Source organism: Sorex fumeus, unplaced genomic scaffold (genome assembly GCF_029834395.1).
Source record: "Sorex fumeus unplaced genomic scaffold, SorFum_2.1 ptg000098l, whole genome shotgun sequence".
Taxonomy (NCBI): Eukaryota; Metazoa; Chordata; class Mammalia; order Eulipotyphla; family Soricidae; genus Sorex; species Sorex fumeus.
In genome coordinates, this window is record NW_026606155.1 from 27,191,868 (window position 1) to 27,210,457 (window position 18,590).

The 18,590-nt window shown below is 40.5% G+C and overlaps 1 protein-coding gene across 1 annotated transcript in view; it reads right to left on the reverse strand.

Annotated features, from left to right (window-relative positions):
- RAD51B (RAD51 paralog B) overlaps nucleotides 1-18,590 on the reverse strand; it is a 672,013-nt gene that overhangs the window by 57,925 nt on the left and 595,498 nt on the right. Inside the window, exon 9 of the mRNA XM_056134025.1 lies at nucleotides 2,670-2,773. Within this exon, the coding sequence (XP_055990000.1) occupies nucleotides 2,670-2,773 (104 nt within the window). The remainder of the gene's footprint in view (nucleotides 1-2,669; nucleotides 2,774-18,590) is intronic.

Here is an 18,590-nt window from a genome sequence, read left to right on the forward strand (position 1 = left end):
TTTCCCAGCTTCTTAAGAGGGTTTTTTCAAACATTGAGTAGAATAAACAAGAGAATTAACTTGGCTTGTGCCCTGATAAGGAGATTTCTTTCTTGGTTATATAATTTACAAAGTTTCCAGGGTGTAAAGAAAGTAATCAGGCAAGAAGAACGCCTTCCCTTGGACTCTACCATTCAGGACTCGGGTTAATCGGCTAGTAGATCTGCTCAGCTTGACCCGACCCCCTCCCATCCCTGTGATCTCAGACTAAGCTTCACATTCAAGAGCCCTAGTGTCAAGCTCTGTGTCATAGAAACGGAATAAAACATAATCCTCATTCTATAACCTTGATCCCTTGATGCAGTGGCCTCTCCTTTCCATGGGGAGTGGGGAAGGGGCAATACCTGATAATTTCTCCAAGTGGGCAGTTTCCACTGGTCTTTCTAGCCTAAGATGATCAGACATGTGCTCTTACCAAATAGTGTTATAGAAAGAATCGCTCAGTGCAATTACCTTAAAGACTGGCTTTAATGTATTGTTTGGGTGACAAATCCCAGAAAGGTTGATATTCATGTGGCTTCTCTACTTTGTCATGAAGTAAGACCACTGGAAAGGCTCAGGGAATCACTAAGCACACCCTCTCCTGAGGTGAAATAAAGAATAGAGATATACTTTATTCTTGTTATTTAACAACTAGTCCCTAAATGCAGATTTCTATAGATTAATGAAAGAAAGTTATTTGGCCTGGTTGGACATTTTAATTCCGGACATATTTTACTTAAATTTTGTATTTGCTGTTTGAAGATTTTATTGAAAGGCATTAATGTCTGCTCTTGATTGATTAGCAATGATAATAACAAGTTGCCCTTTGTAGATTAAGATAATGTCACTGACCCATCTAACAGAATAGAAGCGGAGAGGCTGTCACTGATACATTCACACTTTGCTCTTGGTTCATCTTTTCACCAGTGACCTACATTTGACCTTAGGAGTCAAGAACCAACAGTCACCAAAATCCCCTGGTCACCAAAGAGACAAAATAAGGGCATTTGTCCTACTGGTTATTTTTTTGTTGATAAAGATTAAATGGAACTGACTGGCTAAATTATCAGAGCCCCAAAGAAAAGAAAAATGTGGCTCGAATTTCTTGGCTAATAAATGCTAACAACAATCAAATGAACTAAGATTTGGAAATGTAGAATCCAAAATACCATATAAAATATATATTAAGTCATCACTTTGATGTCTGTCATCTAAAATCTAAAAGAGTGTGCCAAATACAAGTTTTCAAAAAGTGGAGTTAAGGATCAATGAAAATGAGTGAATCAACCCTGATTCATAAATAATTTTTCTTCCTCAGGTAAGAATTCATATAATTGACAGTCCTACAAATATACCTAATATTACATTAGGCAATAGGTTCTGTTATGTAACTAATTACCTAGGGTACAACAAAAAGATCTTCAGGTTCCACTGCAATATATTTGGATGTGTTCCACTGATGTATTCAGAACCCAGGATACTTGAATCATTAGAGGAAAGGTAATGAGCACGCTGGGGCCTGAACATTCAAGAATGTTCTCCTAGAAGAAAACATGCATCTTCGACTCCTCAGAATATGGCTGACTAAATCATTAAGCTGGAATGTTATTTACACAGTCCTGAGCAAACCAAGATGAATCCTCTGGTCCATAACTAAGGGTACTTGGGAAGTTATGTCTGCACCACTCAAAGACTCATGTCTGTTGTTTGATGATTCCTGACTTCTTGAAAAAGAGCCAGTTTACCTAATACAGGTAAAGGGCAATAACACCTTTCCTCCAAACTCCCTGGAAAGGACCACCTGCATGATAGTTCCTGCCTCTTTAATAATTAAAACTTTATTTATTCTATATCTAGCAAGATGGGCAAATCTGTCTGCCTCATGCAACAAAGCATGAGATCTATTCTCTTCTGCTCATCTGAGGGAGTGTGATGGACTCTGATTCACAGGCAGGATCAAGGTGAGGTTAGACATCAGAAAAAAAATAAGTTTCCTAATTAGGAAGCTTTTTGCCAAAGGGGTCAGCCTGACCCTTTCTTTGGAATGAGGAGACAAGATTAAGAAAGGGGTAGAAAGTAATATTTCTTGGTTAGGGAAGGGGGTAGGAATTCTTACTTGAAACCAGTACAGAAACCATAAATAGGGAACTCAGAGCATCTTCTTCCTTTTATGAGAGGCTTCTCTAGCATCATTCAGTATTTTACCTACTTACTTATGATTTAAAGCAAAAGCTCCTAGAAACTCTGGGATACTTCATTTATTTGGTATGATCAGCCTGGCCTAAGATTTTTTCAAGGAATACTAACTTCAAGTAAATGTGTGATCACCAATTCACAAACATCAGTTTCTCAGCTAATATAAACTTGGTGAATACCTTTTAGAGATGGAGAAGTTGAGGATCCTAGAAATGTGAACCAAGGTAATTTAAAAATTATTATACATCACACTCACTTTCTGTGTTTTCTTGTGTGTGACTCATCACCCCACTTTATTATAACTGCTATTGGGGCAGGAAAGGATGCTGGTCTCCTAACCCAACCCTTGTCTGTTGGCACAGAACAAAGTGGGTGATGCTTTCAGAGTGAGTCTGCAAAGGTTATGTAGTACTCCATGTTCTCTGACCTTGGTGGACACTCCAAGCGCTTACCTGTCTTCTCTCTGAACCAAGATGTTGAAAAATTAGTCGGGTGTTCACACTGTGACTCCAGGTGTTTCCCAGGGCTGCTGTCACACAACTGGATCCTGAAGGGCCTGAAAGGCAGCAAGGTGAAAGCCTGTTTATAGATGTCTTTTCTTGTGATGGTGCTTTACATGTAAACCAAAGACCAGCCAATACTCATTGCTCAGAGGAGGACACAGGGGAACTCAGTTCATTACCACAAAAGTTACTGAGTTAGAGAAGAAGGGTTAAGGAATATGAATGGTAAAAATAAAAGAGCAGCACGAATTTCCATCCGCCTCAGTCAAAATGACCACAGGCTTAAAGATAAACAAGTTATAGATTAAGAAGTTGCATTGCAAGGCACAAATCAAGACACACAGCATCCATGGCAGAAAGGCATAATAATTACTATATGCAGAGTAAAAATCAGTTATGAAATTTCAAACAGTCGAAGATTAATAGAGTTGTAAGACATTTTTAGTTGTTAGACTCTTAGTTGTAAGACTCTTATCAAAAGTCTTAACTCAATTTTCTTTATCAATATAGAAGTGGCATATAAAATTCCTTTCCCCTTCCAATCTCTGACACACACCCAGAAAAGGAATCTGGAAGACCTCACTATTTCATATCTAATCTGTATTAGACATCCTTATCCCAAGAGAAACATTCTTTTACTGTCTCAGACCTTCCTATAAGGAGGAGGATCTGAAGTAAACTTTATCTGAGTTCTGGTTACTCCAAGTTGTACTTTAGCGACTATCCTTTGATAATCATTTAACAACTCCAAGTGAAAATTGTTCCTGCTCTCCTTATTTCTTCTTCATTAGAGGTAGGCTCACCAGACCTTTCATTTAGAGGTCTATCTCCAATCTCTCATCTAACTAGCTCCTTCCTGTGCTCACATTAGCATCCTAGCCTTAGAGGGGGACAGTGGGGTCATTTAGTCTGCTGTAAATCCTAGAGATGTCATCTCTTTTTGATGGGGAAACAGAGAGGTTTAGGTTTAGGTTTAGGTCTTACCTAAAACAAAATAAAGTTCTTGAGTTTCTCAACTCACCCATCCGTTGCTTTATCTGACATTCATGCTCTGTGTGGAGTGGGAATTGGTCATTTTTGTCTGGGTCAGACACCAGGTCTACCATTTGTAGACTACCAGTTTGACCTTGCTTTCCATTCTTGGGTCTGATGCTATACAGATAAATGTGGTTCAGTGGTTATGAACTGGAGGTGGTTTTTCTGGCAATGTCTAAGCAGGATTGCTGCTGGTAACTAGAGGCTAGAGGCTGATGGGGCTGCTGGATACCCTTAATGCACAAGACATCCCATAAATACTCAAGAATTATTCAACCCGAAGTACAATAGTGCTATGGCAGAGAAGCACTGGGTGAGATAACACCTGTATGTTTTCTTGGGTTCAAGCAGGAATGAATCAGATGGAAACCAGAAAGTGATGCCTCTACAAGAATGAGAATTCAAGATGGCAGATAATCACTGGGGATGGAGTGTGAGTACAGGATAAAGGTCTTGCCTTGAACACAGCCTACTTAGGTTCCATCCCTGATACCCCATATGGTCCCCTGAACATTGCCAGAAGTGATCCCTAAGTGTAGAGACAGGAGAAAGCCCTGAGCACCATTGGATATTGCCCCCAAACAAACAAAAAATGGGGGAATTAGAAATAAAGGGAAGTTAGCATAGAAAAGAATAAAACACAAGGTGACCCTTATTTATCATGCACACAGTTTAAAAAACACACAGCATACACACACACACATACAGACACACACACTATCTAAACCAAGTAATCTAGGCAATGCTAATCTGTCCACATCTTTCCCTTACTTAAAAAACCCTCAGAAGCCCCCCCATCTATGCCAGAGGATAAAATATGACCAAATTGTGTACTGTAGGTGTTTTGCCATCTGCACCTGTTATCTTCCCTGGTCCTATCTTTCTAAGCTCTCCCATTGGATGGACTCTCCAGCCGCCTATCTCCTCTGTCCCCATCCTTCTTGAACTCTTGTCAGCAGTTGATAAGCTTTCTTCCCCCTTTGACACTGGATATGCTGGCCTCTTCTGCTTTTCTTCTCCTTTTCTTCTTAAGAGTGGGTGGACCTCAGGGGTCTGGCCAGGTCCAAATATTTTCCTAATACCAAAATACTTTCAGTGGCTAGGAAGGTAATATAAATTAATAAAAAGGCCAGATGTTTGTATTTAAACCACCACAGAGACTTCCTCTCATCCATTTTTCTTGAAATACATAATCCTTTTAGTCTTTCATTTGTTCCCCCTTTTTTGATAGAGACACACTAACAAGCATTTTCTGCTCTAAATAACTGACACTACAAGGGCAATAGCAACCAAGAATTTCTTTTCTTTCTTTTTGTTTGTATAAAAAAACTTTATTGAGAAAACATTTATGTATATATGTATTTTTTAATGCACCCATTTAAAGTGGACAGTTCAGGGCTGGAGCAATAGATTGATGGACAGAGAGTCCATGCCTGCATGTGGGAGACCCAGATTCCATCTCCAGGACAAGATTTTAAAAAATCTTTTTTTATTTTATAAAGTAGTTCACTATATTTGATTACATTTAATATTCAAACACCAATCCCACCACCATTACACTTTCCCACCACCATAATTTTGGGTGTTTCCATCCCGAACCTGAATCCCTGCCCCCAAACAGAACCAGAATAATATATTTTGTATTGTTTGTTATTAAAAAAAACTGCTGAAAATGCTACAAAAAAGTATCCTTAGAGGAAAGAGTGTGAAGATTGTTATATTTCACCCAGGGGCCATTAAGTCCTTCTATAAGAGATCAAAAACATGTTAAAGGTTGAGACTTAAGCGGTAGGGCGTTCGCCTTACAAGCAGCCAACATGGCCGACCCGAGTTCGATTCCTACACCCCTCTCGGAGAGCCCGGCAAGCTACCGAGAGTATTCGATATGCCAAACACAGTAACAACAAAAGTCTCCAATGGAGACATTACTGGGCCTGCTCGAGCAAATTGACGATCAACGGGAGGGCCTTTACCGTATATATATATATATATATATATATATATATATGTAAAAAAAATACTTTCCCCTAAGATTTGTTGCTTCCTACTTTGAACTCCATCAAATGTGGTGCGGTATACTTGGAGTATGGGTAGGGTGTGTCCTATGAAGTGTCGAGGGTCCAGGAATAGAGTTACTTGTGGGTGAGGCTCGCCTGAGTGTGTGGAGAGGGGCCATGAGTTTGGCAGCAGTGAAGTTCTGGAGGTTTTCAGTTGCCAGGGCTGGGTCCCTTGGGGCAGGCAGGGGGTCTTACCTGCCTCCTCTCCAGGACACCCTGAGTGAAACAGCACTGGGGAAGAGTCCAGCGGCATGGTTATGGCGAGTGTCATATTATGCTCCCTTCTGGGAGAGATGGACATGTGATCTGGATGGTGACCGATGATGAGATTATCTGGCACCAGCCAGAGGTGGCTTATGGGCGTGACTGCTGAGTTGCTGGAGACAGGGTCCAGCATAAAATATTTATGGTTCCCTAAACACTGCTGGAGTGATCCCTGATACATGATACAGTACAAATAAACATGCAAACAAACCAACAATCCTCACAACTCAAAGCCTTTTACTAGGCAGGAAGTCCTCAATTAAAAGCATCAATGAATCCTCACAAACTGCAACTTCAAGTGAAACTGACTAGGATCAGAGAGACAGCACAGTGGGTAGGGCCCTTGTCTCACATATGGCCACCCCAGGTTCAATCCTTGGCACACTATATGGTCTCCTGATCACCACAAGTGATCCCTGAGCACAGAGTCAGCCCTGAGTAAGCCCTGAGCACAACTGGGTATGGCAAACAGAAAAACAAACAAAGAAAAAAAAACCCACAAAAAATACCAAGTAACAAAAGCCAAAATTCACTGACTAATAAACCACAGACACAGATCACAGTCATAAATAGGAGTTAAATTCCTATGGTATATTTCTGATCAGAAAACATCCCAAATTTCTAAATAAATGCTCCCAGATACTTCTAAAATTCCACAAAAATTTGTATTCACCCATTTGTTCACATTTGCCACCCACGTACTCCCGTTCTGAGATGCAAGGTGGGAGGTGGTGGAGGGAAGCTAACCCACTCCAGGAAAAAAGGGCAGAATCCACACCAGGCAGGAGCTGGATGCACACCCATCCACACTCTCACTGACAGACACTGCAAACGTGCCAATGAAACTCATGTACGTGGTTTTGACTGTTGGCAGGAACCTCACCGACACAGGAGACCATGCAAACTTCACACACAGTGCCTTGCTGGGAACTGCCTTGTTCTCTTCTCAGTGACATTATCACCAAAGGATAAAGGATCTGCTGAATACAGAATTGTTCAACTAGCATCACAACTGGCTTTAGGACATTTCATCCTTCCCTAAAGAAATCCCATCCTTCTTAGCCATAAGCCTCCAGCTGGTCTTTCCTGCCTGGAGGCAACCAGTAACCTACTTCATGTTTAATCTGAGTGGTGGGAGATAATGGGGAAGTGAAGCACTGAGATAAATTGGAGGATTCTTGGACAATCTCAAGGGAGCATCCTCTGTCCGGCTCCAGCTGTTGTTGTCATGTGGCAATGTGAGTTCATGGTTAGCCACATCTTTTGATGTTTGAAAGAGAAACCAGAAATCAATATTTAAAGTACAATTTCCTAATTTTTCAATGTTGGCTTAATTTTAAAAAATTTTAAAACACACAAATAAACACACTTATGAGCCACAGCTGACTCATTCCCACCCAGCTTGCAATGTCTGCTCTGGAGGGCAGGCCTCACTGTTGGCAGGATGATGCTCCCACGGGGACGCTTCCAAGCCTGAGTCTCAGCCGCTAATATGCCTCCGCACCTGTCCTCCGTCTTCACCCCTGAGAACTGCAGTCTGACATAATAAAATTTCACACCAGAAATTCAATGTCCTCACATCAAGCTCATGTCTTTCCAGATAAATTCACTCCTTCTTTGTCTTTCTCTTTGGCCAACCAGCTAATCTGATCTGAAATGTCAGTTCCATTTTTAAACTTCTCCCATGTGCCTTATTTCCAACATTGTGAAATCTGGCTGATAGAGAAACAAAATCTCACTTATTATAAAATCATTCCCTACTCCATCTTTCTTACCCCCTGACCTTGGATCAGACCAACATCAGCCTTCCTGGGAGGTGACTGCCATTGCTTTCCAATTGATCTCCAGGCTGCTATCAGTTTCTCTCTAAGGGAAACCCAGACTCTATTTTATGACCTGATTAGCCTCTCCAAGCATGCATGTAGGCATGCTGCCTTATCTGTCAAGATCAGCATGGTCAATAGCTCCCAACAACGTATCTTTATTTATTTTTATCTTTTAAATTATTTTTGCTTTTTTGGGTCACACCTGGCGATGCACAGGGGTTACTCCTGGCAGTGCTCAGGGGACCATATGGGATGCTGGGAATCGAACCCGGGTTGGTCGCATGCAAGGCAAACACCCTACCCACTGTGTTATCTCTCCAGCCCCAACAATGTATCTTTAAAGAATTCTAAATTCCCAATGTTGGCACTTAAGGCCCTTTGAGTTTGTGTCCAATCTGTCTGTCCATTCCTCTTCCCTCCATTCCATTTCATATGGAGTTTTTTCTAATTTATCCCCTTACCCACTTCACTTGTGGAATGCCTCTGTCCTTACATAGTGACTGCAGTACCACTTCTTCCATGCAGCTTCTCTGGTCAGAACACAAGTAACTTCTTTCTCTCTAAATGCCCACTTCATTTTATACCCTCAGGCAATTATATTTTCTCTCCTGTGGCACATCACTGGTACACTTCTCTTACAGCCCTTCATATATACTTTAAAAGAGTACAATTCATCTATGATTGATATTAGTATGCATGAATCACTTAACACAACATTTGAGGCACAGAAGCTTTTAAATATATATTTTTTTTTGCAATGATATTCAGAGATAATTTAGCTTTTAAATATATTTTGATTAAAGAGTTAATAAGTCACTCCTTTTTTCCATTTAAAATCTTTTTGTTTCTGTTTTTGGGTCACATTCAACTGTGCTCAGGATGTACTACTGACTCTGTGCTCAGGAATCACTCCTGACAATGTTTGGGGGACCTATGTACTGCTAGGCGTTGGCCATATGCAAGGCAAGTGCCTTACTCACTGTACTATCTTGGATCCAATAAGTTATTCTCATATTGAACCATGTTGTATTTTAATTTTAGCAGCAGTTTACATTCTTTCTGTTTGTTTTTAGAGGATTGCACCCACAGGGCTCAAGAGTTAATCCTATGCAGTCCTTGGGGTGACTTCCAGTGTTGATTGAGGGGTCATATGGTAGAGGAGATTGAACCCAGGGATCCTGCATACAAATCATGTGGTAGTCCTTTGGGATATATTCCTGGCTCATCTGATTACACTCTTAATTGTATCTCACTTAAATTAACATTAATAGCCTACATTTTCCAAGTAAACTATACAAGATTGCTGTTTAGATTTCTGTGAAGTGGTATGATGAGGTGACCCCTTTAAACTCTGCTAGAGAAAAGTGACATGAGGATTCTTCAAAGTTGACAGTTGGCTAAGTGCCCAAAATATGGAAACATTCTGTAATGAAAAGTGTTCCATTTCTTTTCTTTTTAAAAAATTTTTATTAGTGAAACACCATGAGGTACAGTTGTAGACTTACAAATTTTTGTGCTTGAGTTTCAGTTATACAATGATTGAGTACCCATCCCTCCACCAGTGCCCATTCCCCAACTCCAATGCTCCCAGCATCCCTCCCACCTCCCCACTGCCCCATCCCATCCCACCCCTGTGGCAGGGCATTCCCTTTTGTTCTCTCTCTCCTTTTGGGTGCTGTGGTTTGCAAAAGAGGCATTGAGTGGCAATCATGTTCGGTCTACTTTCAGCATGCATCTCTCATCCTGGGAGGGTCCTCCCAACACCCTTTACTTGGTGCTCCCCTCTCTATCTGAGCTGCTTTCTCCCCCAGCATGTAAGTGTCCCATTTCTGAAAACATTAGAGGATGTTTTCAGAAGCCAGAGCCATCTTTGCCCATTTGTAATTATTTAAAGAAATTCATATCTCCAATTCAATAAAAGCAGTATGAAAAGAGTCCATTCGGCTGTTTATTTGGACAGCTAAGCTCAGACCACAACTAAAGTCTAGGAGGAAAAAAATCACAATGGCAAAATTTCTAATGAAAATCTGATACTGAGCAAGTCTAAGAAGAGAGATTTCAGGAGGGTTTACAATTATTAAGTCACCACAGGAGCAAAAAGAACCAGGCCTTAAAAGTTAGTGATACCAAGAGACAATATTTTTCAAATACTATGTGCTAGGCCTTAGATAAGTCTTTAAATAGAGAGGGCTTACATCTTGTTTGTACTTTTTATCTTAGTTATATCTTTTTAGATCCTTACAACCATACTATCCATTCTATGAGGTTGGTACTATTATCATTTCTATTGAAAGACTAAGGTTATGAGAGGTTAAGTAATGATCTCCAGGTCCCATGGTGGTTACTGATAGAGAGCAAGGAAGCTGATGACTCTGGTTAGCCTTCTTCAGGATCATTATGTTGAACAGCCTGTTACACTACTGACCACTGGGACCCAGACCCACCTCCAGGAAGCCACCAATAGCAGTGTATTGTGAGTATCTTATCACTCATCTGAACTCTTCAGGGCCTCTCAGGCTCCATCCTCAGTTTCCTCTATTCTGATTAAAGTGATAACATAGAGAAGGGGGTTTTGGAAAAGCACTGCATGCCCTGGCTTGGTCAGTTATGTAACCTTACTCAACTGGCCCAATAGCTAGATTCAGGTAAATCAGATGGCCTGAAATGAACACTGGTTGGAGGCTTAAAAATCTGGTTGTGGGGGACAGGGTGCAGGGGGCAAGGGGCAGGGCAATAGTACGTAGATAAGGAGCTGGGTTTGCACATGGCTGACCCAGGTTTGATCCTTGGCATTCCATACGGTCCTCTGAGCCCATTAAGAGCAATCCCTGAATGCAGAGCCAGGAATAAGCCCTGAGCACTGCTGGGTATATAGCCCAGAACTGAAGCAAAACCAAACCTGGTTGTGAATGGAAAGTCATTTCACACAGCACAGGAATCAATTAAAGGATGGTGATAGTTCGCAGGGGGCAGGGAGATTGTGGGGTAAGAAACTGTGAATTCCTGAAATTTGTGACTTTAATTTTTAATCAGAAGACTCAGAGGTCTCCTATATTTTCACTTTCAAGATTCCTATCAGAGGGTTGATATAAAATAATCACAAGTGCTGTTTATGAGATGTTTAAGGTAAAAGAAATCTGTTTACCAGCTTTTAGAAAAGGTGATTTCCTGACCAATGACCCAATTGATCAGGAAAAGATAAGTGAATCTTCTCTATGCTCATTTTAAGCAGAAGTTCTAAAAATTGGGGCATTCTATCCCTCCTTCCATTTTGATGAATTTAAACCTGTTAAGTCAGTGTTATCTCTGTCCTCCCATTCTTCAATGATTTGCTCAAATGGACAACAGTAACGTCTCCATTGTGAGACTTGTTGTTACAGTGCTATCTCATTATATTGAAATTTTGTTGATTCCAATACAATTAAAAATAAATCAAATAATTGCTCTGTGCCTTAAAAATATTTTCATAATTAGGGATTTTTTTTTCATAAGATTAAGCCTATACAAATATCTTATCAAGTTAAATTTAAAAAATTTGTTATTTACACCCAAGTCATATTTCTCTTTAAAAAGTCTGTGGGAACATGCATTCTCTGCTCTCTTGGAGATTCCTTTAGGTAAGTCAAAGTTGTTCTCTCTCTCTCTCTCTCTCTCTTTCTCTCTCCCTTTTCCTTTTCTTGTTTTGGTTTTTGAGCCATAGCTGGCTGTGCTCAGGACTTACTCCTGGCTCTGTGCTCAGGGATCATTCCTGGCAGGGCTCAAGTACCATATGGGGTGCTGGAGATCAAATCTTGGTAGGCCGTGTATAATGCAAGTGCCTTATGAGCTGTACTGTAGTTCCAGCCTAAAGCTTCTCTCTTTCTGTGACCACTTATCCTTTTGTAAAATATAAATGATAATATCCTTGCCTCTAAGCAACCAAAGATTCTGCATAACCCTGATATGAAGATATTCAATATGAATAAGTGACAAGTGACAAGAACAAAGGTGATCAAACGAATGTTGATGGTAAAATTCTAGGGAGAAAAGTTTAAATGCTATCTTCTACTTTTTTCTTTCTTTCTTTCTTTCTTTCTTTCTTTCTTTCTTTCTTTCTTTCTTTCTTTTTTTGCTTTGCCAATAATGAGATAAACTAGAAAAACTCGGTAATGAAGTGGTTTAAGCAACAGGATTTGGATTCTGTACTATCTTTCATGACTACTATCTTTTGGATCCAGTTCCCCACTCCTTTGAAGTGGGAGTCAGTTACAAAGACAAATTTCTTTCAAGGCAAGGGGCTCTTTCCCTGTTTTGTACATAGAGGGTGTAGTCCCTGAGCAATCAGACTGGAGGAGGATAATCAGGTTGTTATGTAGCCTTGATTTCCAAAAAGGTAACGGGCCTCTGTACCAACCTGTGCCAGTATTTAGAAGGGGGCTGTCGGACAGCCTTCAATGGGGGAGCTCCTTTGAAAACATTTCAATTTATGACTCTTGTGCTAAGCATTTCTGGGAGGTCAAATTGAATCCCTAATACATAACATAAAAGACCCTGCCCTGTAGCAAAGGGTCAACTTTAAAAGAATAGACTTTCCATGTTGAAAAAAAAATAAAAGTATAAACAAAGCAATGGTTCCCAGAATAGGAACAGAGGGGAAGGAAAAGTTCATGGTCTAAGAGGGTTGGATAATCTGAACTGTTGGTCCCTCGTGTCTCCACACATGAAAGGCAGCTTAGTGAAGTAGAAAAAGGAAATTTTAAAAAAAGAAAAAAGAAACGAAAAAGAAAGAATAAAAACATCTATAAATGTTTATAGAATTGAAATAAGTTCAGGGAAGTAGATGAAATGTTACTATTGGAACTGATACTCTCCTTCTTATCTCTCGTCCTTACTTCCTGAAGGAAGTTCTATACGATGCTTGCGAGCATATGGTCAGCTGCTGGCAGGGAGCCAGAGTCCTGGAGTTCTATTTCTGACTTAGCTGTGTGGGCTTTTAGTGAGACCAGATGGAAGGAAAATGATGAAAAAAGAACATCAGAATAGGTCTTCATACTGGCCCAGTACTTCACCTCTCTGAGTCTCAGTTTCCTCACCCATGACAAGGATTTGTTCAAAATATTCTCAAAAGTTATTCCCTGCCTGTTCAGATAGAGAAGGGAACACCAAATGAAAGGTGTTTGGAGGATCCTCCCAGGAGGGGAAATGCATGTTGAAAGTAGACTATGGACTGAACATGATTGCCACTCAATGCCTCTTTTGCAGACCACAACACCCAAAAGGAGAGAGAGAACAAAGGGGAATGCCCTGCCACAGAGGCAGGGTGGGGGGTGGGGGTGGGGGGAAATGGGCACTGGTGGAGGGATGGGTATTTGATCATTGTATGACCGAAACTCAGGCACAAAGATTTGTAAATCTACAACTGTACCTCATGGTGCTTCACTAATAAAAAAAAAAATAAAAAAAAAAAGTTATTCCCTGCCTGTGTTAAGAACTTTGTATCTATGGTATTTTGATAACAAGAATTTAGTTCCCCATTCTGGACCTTGTTTTTTTTTTTTTTTTGCTGGATGTTTGAAAAAGTGTTATTCTATATAATGTCTTTGAATATGTTCTATCTATCCTACACTACTTAAGATTGAAAAGTATAGACATGAAGTCCTTTTCCTTAGAACAGATTTCTCACCAGACTAGGGATTTTCTTAGTCTACCTTGCCTTGATAAAAGTTTATGATGGGTAAGTCCTGGGTTGGCCAGTGGCCAAGTTCCAGCAAACAAAACTGCAAAACACTGAGGCTTCATGATGGGAATCTGAGTTGAGAGAGCAGGAATTAGAAAGGGATTATCATCCATTAAAAATTCTGTTTCTGGAACAGGAGGGAGAGCGAGACTGAAAGAAGCACATAATTTGTGTGCAGGAGGTCTGAGTACTATCCACAGTACTGCACAGTTCCTGGAAGAGTCAGGAATAGCCTCTGAGAAGTGTCAGGGGTTCCCTGTCTCCCCCACACCCCACACACACCTAAATTGACAAAAACAAAACTAAATTTGTTCCTCCTAGAAATCAGGCTCATGGAGATTGTTGAGCTTCATCATGTTTTCACTGGGTCTTTCATTTCAACTGGGAAGGTGACAAAAGAACATTGATTAGCCCCAGGAGAAAGAAGAAGAAGAATGGAAATATATATATATATATATATATATATATATATATACATATATATATGTATATATATATTTACAGACTTACAAACTTTCATGATTACATTTCAGTCATACAATGATCGAGTACCTATCCCTCCACCAGTGCCCACTCTCCACCACCAATGTTAAGAATGGAAAATATTTAGATTTGCATTTTCCCTAAATTTCCCAAAAGAGCGCAAGTTCCCTCTTATTAGTGGGACATCAGCAATTCGAGTTGTTCCTGCAAGCCAATGGGGAACAAGAGAATGGAAAATACCTAGAATAGCTATGTCTAGATCAAGAATTCATGATGACCTACGTGCTCCATGAGGCCACAGGGAAAAGAGACCATAAAACAGAGATGGGGACAGGCTCAGACGTCTATCCTTCATCAAAACTAATTTCCTTGGGGCTTGTGGTTCACTAACTGAACATGTGAACCTGCCGTATTTAGTGTGCACTCTGTTTCCTCGGGTCTCTAAAGTTGACAATGGTCTGTAGGTCAAGTTCCAGCGGAAGTGATATTTCTGACCTAGCTCTAAAAATAGAGCACTGGAAAAAACCCATCAGCTACAAATGGCCCAGGGACCACACGATATCTATTAAGTAAGTAACCACAGTATTTTTGATGGGAAAATATATATATATATATATATATATATATATATATATATATATATATATTGCCATTTGTAAACTTCCGAGTTTTGAGGTTCTCAAAATACTTTTAAAACAATTGGTTTTATTTCAGATTTACAAATAAAGCATCTGAGGCATAAAACCACACAATAACTGCCCCTATGCCATCTGGCCACCATAAGGATGATATTTGAGTTGGTAATGAATAGGCATCATCATTTTGGTAAAGCTTGAGGTTCCAGAAGAAGGTAAAGGCAGTCCTGAGTCTTCACTTGCACAACACATTTAGGCTGATCCAAGTTTCAGTAAAACTTGTTACTGAGGAAGGTAAGAAATATGAAGAAGACAAGAAAATGTGTTGCAATCAGAACCTGTGGAATGTAAATATTAGAGATGGATTAATCCTGTATAGCAGAAGGTAGAAACAGTTAGCTAATCGCTAGCATAAAGACTGGTACGCATCAGCAAGACCACTCCAACAACTCCATTGGCTTTTGTAGGGGGAAGAAAATTACATTTTCTATTCAGGAAACTTCAGAAAATGAAGCTAGAATGTTTTCCAAACTATAATGGCCTCCATTGAAACACAGAACAGCTCTGAGCAAACCAAGATGAATGATCGCCCTACAGAGATGTCCTGTGGGAAACACGCAGGACAAGGATGAGATTATTCACTCTATAGAAGAATGGCCTGGAAACCATTTTATTTGCCAACTGCAAGTTCTCTAGGGTATACTTTTCAGGGGTTCTCTGCTGTTTGTAGTGACTATCATTAAGGTTTAAGATGAGTAGGAAAACAATGACCTGAGAAGAACAGAACAAAGGTAACCGAAGAGAAAGAAGCAATCTTTCCCAATTCAACTCTGCCTCCAGGAGGCCATGCTCCTGAACTCTTTCTCCAGTAATTCAACTTTGCTTCTGCTACCTTCCAGTGAAGGGGAGGGAGGGGGTTCTGAGTAATGAACTGTAGCTGAAAAACCTTTTGGAAAGAACTCTTTAATTAAAAATAGATTCACTCGCTAGAGAAAACACATACTGTCCTTCAGCAAAGTCTAGCCAAAGAAAACAAGAACCCACCCTAGAAAGAAAGAAATCTGGGTCATTTTCTTTACGAATATAAATTTCATTCAAAATAGCCCCAGAAGATCTTTCTGTGAAACGAGTTTTCTTCCACAATGTGCTATGACTTTGTTGTGAATCAGCAAATTCCTCAAATCCTACTCATCAGCCATGATGGTTTTCAGTTCACTTCCTACTCAGGTTGTAGAAACTGAGGCGGCTGATCCTACCAAGTCTTGTGTGTCACACATGTTCAACATTTTGTTTTTTGATGCTTTGGTATTTTTTCCAGGTGATGCTGGCTGAAACAGAAGAAATAAAGCTGATCTCACTGATTTCAGCTTGTTTATAGTCCTGGTACTTTGGGGGGATCACTCTTGGATATGTGATTTTAGTCAAAGAAAGCTGAGGAGGGTAAAGGCAGTACATCCTTTTTTCAGTTGCTTTTCCAGAGGAAGTTAAGACTTTTTTTTTAATTAGTGAAACACAATGAGGTACAGTTGTAGATTTACAATTTTTTGTGCTTGGGTTTGATTATACAATGATCAGATACCCATCCCTCCACCAGTGCCCATTTTCCACCACCATGGATAATATCCCCCCCACCCCCATCCCCTCATCCCCCCCTGCCTCTGTGGCAGGGCAATCCCCTGTGTTCTCTCTCTCCTTTTGGGTGTTGTGGTCTGCAAAAGAGGCATTGAGTGGCAAACATGTTCAGTCCATAGTCTACTTTTGACATGCATCTCCTCTCCTGGGAGGATCCTCCAAACACCCTTTATTTGGTGTTCCCTTCTCTATCTGAGCTGCCCTTTCCTTTAGAATGCTCGACTGGCCACTAAGCTATGGAGTAATCCTCCTGGTGCTGATCTCAGCTATTCTTATTAATCTCATATTTTGTTACTTTATATCCCCCAGATGAATGCAATCTTTCTATGTCTATCCCTCTCTTTCTGACTCATTTCACTTAGCATGATGGAAGTTTAGACTTTTGAGAAGTGATATTCACTGGCTTCAGTAGCTTCACAACTCCAAGGAATGAATCTGGGCAATGAGGAGTCAGATGAAAGTCCACCTGACTGACAGCAAAGGGACACCGGCCGAATCATGGTGTGAATGAGGAATTCACTTGTTCACAGTGACTATCGAGAATATGTCATGGAAGAAAACCCACGCATGGGGTTGGCCTTTAGGAATCATATGGCAAACCAGGACCCAGGACAGGGTTACTCCAAACCAAGGCCCAGACTAGGAATGGGCCTGGAGAAATCAGTTTTTATAGTTAGGCTGGATCTTTGCAAATAATGACAGAAGGGTAAAAAGATGCTGCTGTTTATCAGGAAATCTGTTCCTAGAGAAATATTCCTGTGAAACCATTAGTGGCTTTAACAGTCATTAATGCAAAAAAGACATTTCAATGGAATGTGAAGTCTAATCCTAGACTAGATCCTGGATCAGAAAAAGAGAAAAAAAATTGCCACAGAGAACATTAATAGACACCTGAGAAAGTCTAAATATGGCAGTTATATTAAATAACAGCATTACATCAATGCAAATTTCCTGGGAGAGCAAATTGTACTGTGGTTAGATAAGGAAGTTCTTTCTCTTAAGAGAGAAATGCTGAAGCAGAGGAAGGATTATGATAGTTACATCTTACTCTTAAATGGTCTCACAAAGAAAACAACAATAAATTTATACTTAAAAAACAAACAACAATAGGGCTGGAAGATGACTTAAAGTAACATGAGTTTCACAAATGCTTGAATTCAATCCCTGGTAATGCATGGTCTCCCCAAGTATCAAGCCGGGAGTAGATCCGTAGCATGTCTGGGTGTGACCCCCCACTTTTTTAACTTAAAAAATACCAAAAAATAAACAACAATAATTGGAGAGATGAAACCAATGTGACATACAGTATTAACCATCTAGGTGAGGGGGATATGAAAATTCACCGTGTTTTTCTCAGAACTCTTCTGTCGGTTTGAACTTTTGCAAAACAAAACTGTGTGAAAATGTAAGCTGACCCGTCCTAGTAGAATAGGGGCTACTGAATCTCTGGGTAAATTACAAGGGCTTTAATTCACATATATGCTTTATGCCTCAGAATTATGCCTCTTATTAAAATCCTTCTCCTGACCAAACTTAGTGAAACAATATCAGTGGGATGAAGAGTTTGCATTTCTATAAAACTTTCCTACATGATCCCCATATACCCTAAAGTTAGAAAAAAAATGTCAATCTTGTATGAGACCTTCATGAAGGTCTGTATGTACATGAAGGTCTGTGGACTTTTTAGCCCCTGGGACGGTCCACACTGGCTGGCCTGGCATGGGTGCTGTGGGTTAGCCCCAGTATCTTGTCATGGAGCTCCACTTCCTTTTTAGTGGTGAAAGGCACCATTCTAGGGACAGGCCTTTGGCCCAGTTCTTAAGATTCCTATCTGCTGGCTTTATCTCTCTCTCTCTCTCCTTCCCAAGGGGGACAGAGAGAAGAGATGTAAATGCTTTTTAGAATTGTCATAATTCATCTGGTTGCAGGGGCTGTCAGTGAAGTCATCCAAACCCTCTTTCAGAAAGTGGAGGAGGGGCAGCCTACTGCCTAGGGCATGACACAGGACAGGGCTAGTGATGGGCAGAGACCCCCATTGGGTCCCTCCTCCTTTAGGCTCCTTGACCTGCATTTCTTTCAGACACTAAACATAGCTCAGCTTCCAGAACTCAAACATCCCTTTGTTTCTGCCGTGAGAACAAGAACAGAGGGCGAGTGAGAGAGTCCAGAGAATCCAGCAGGACAGGAGAGAGAAGCCCTGAGGTGAACTGAAAACTGCCGAG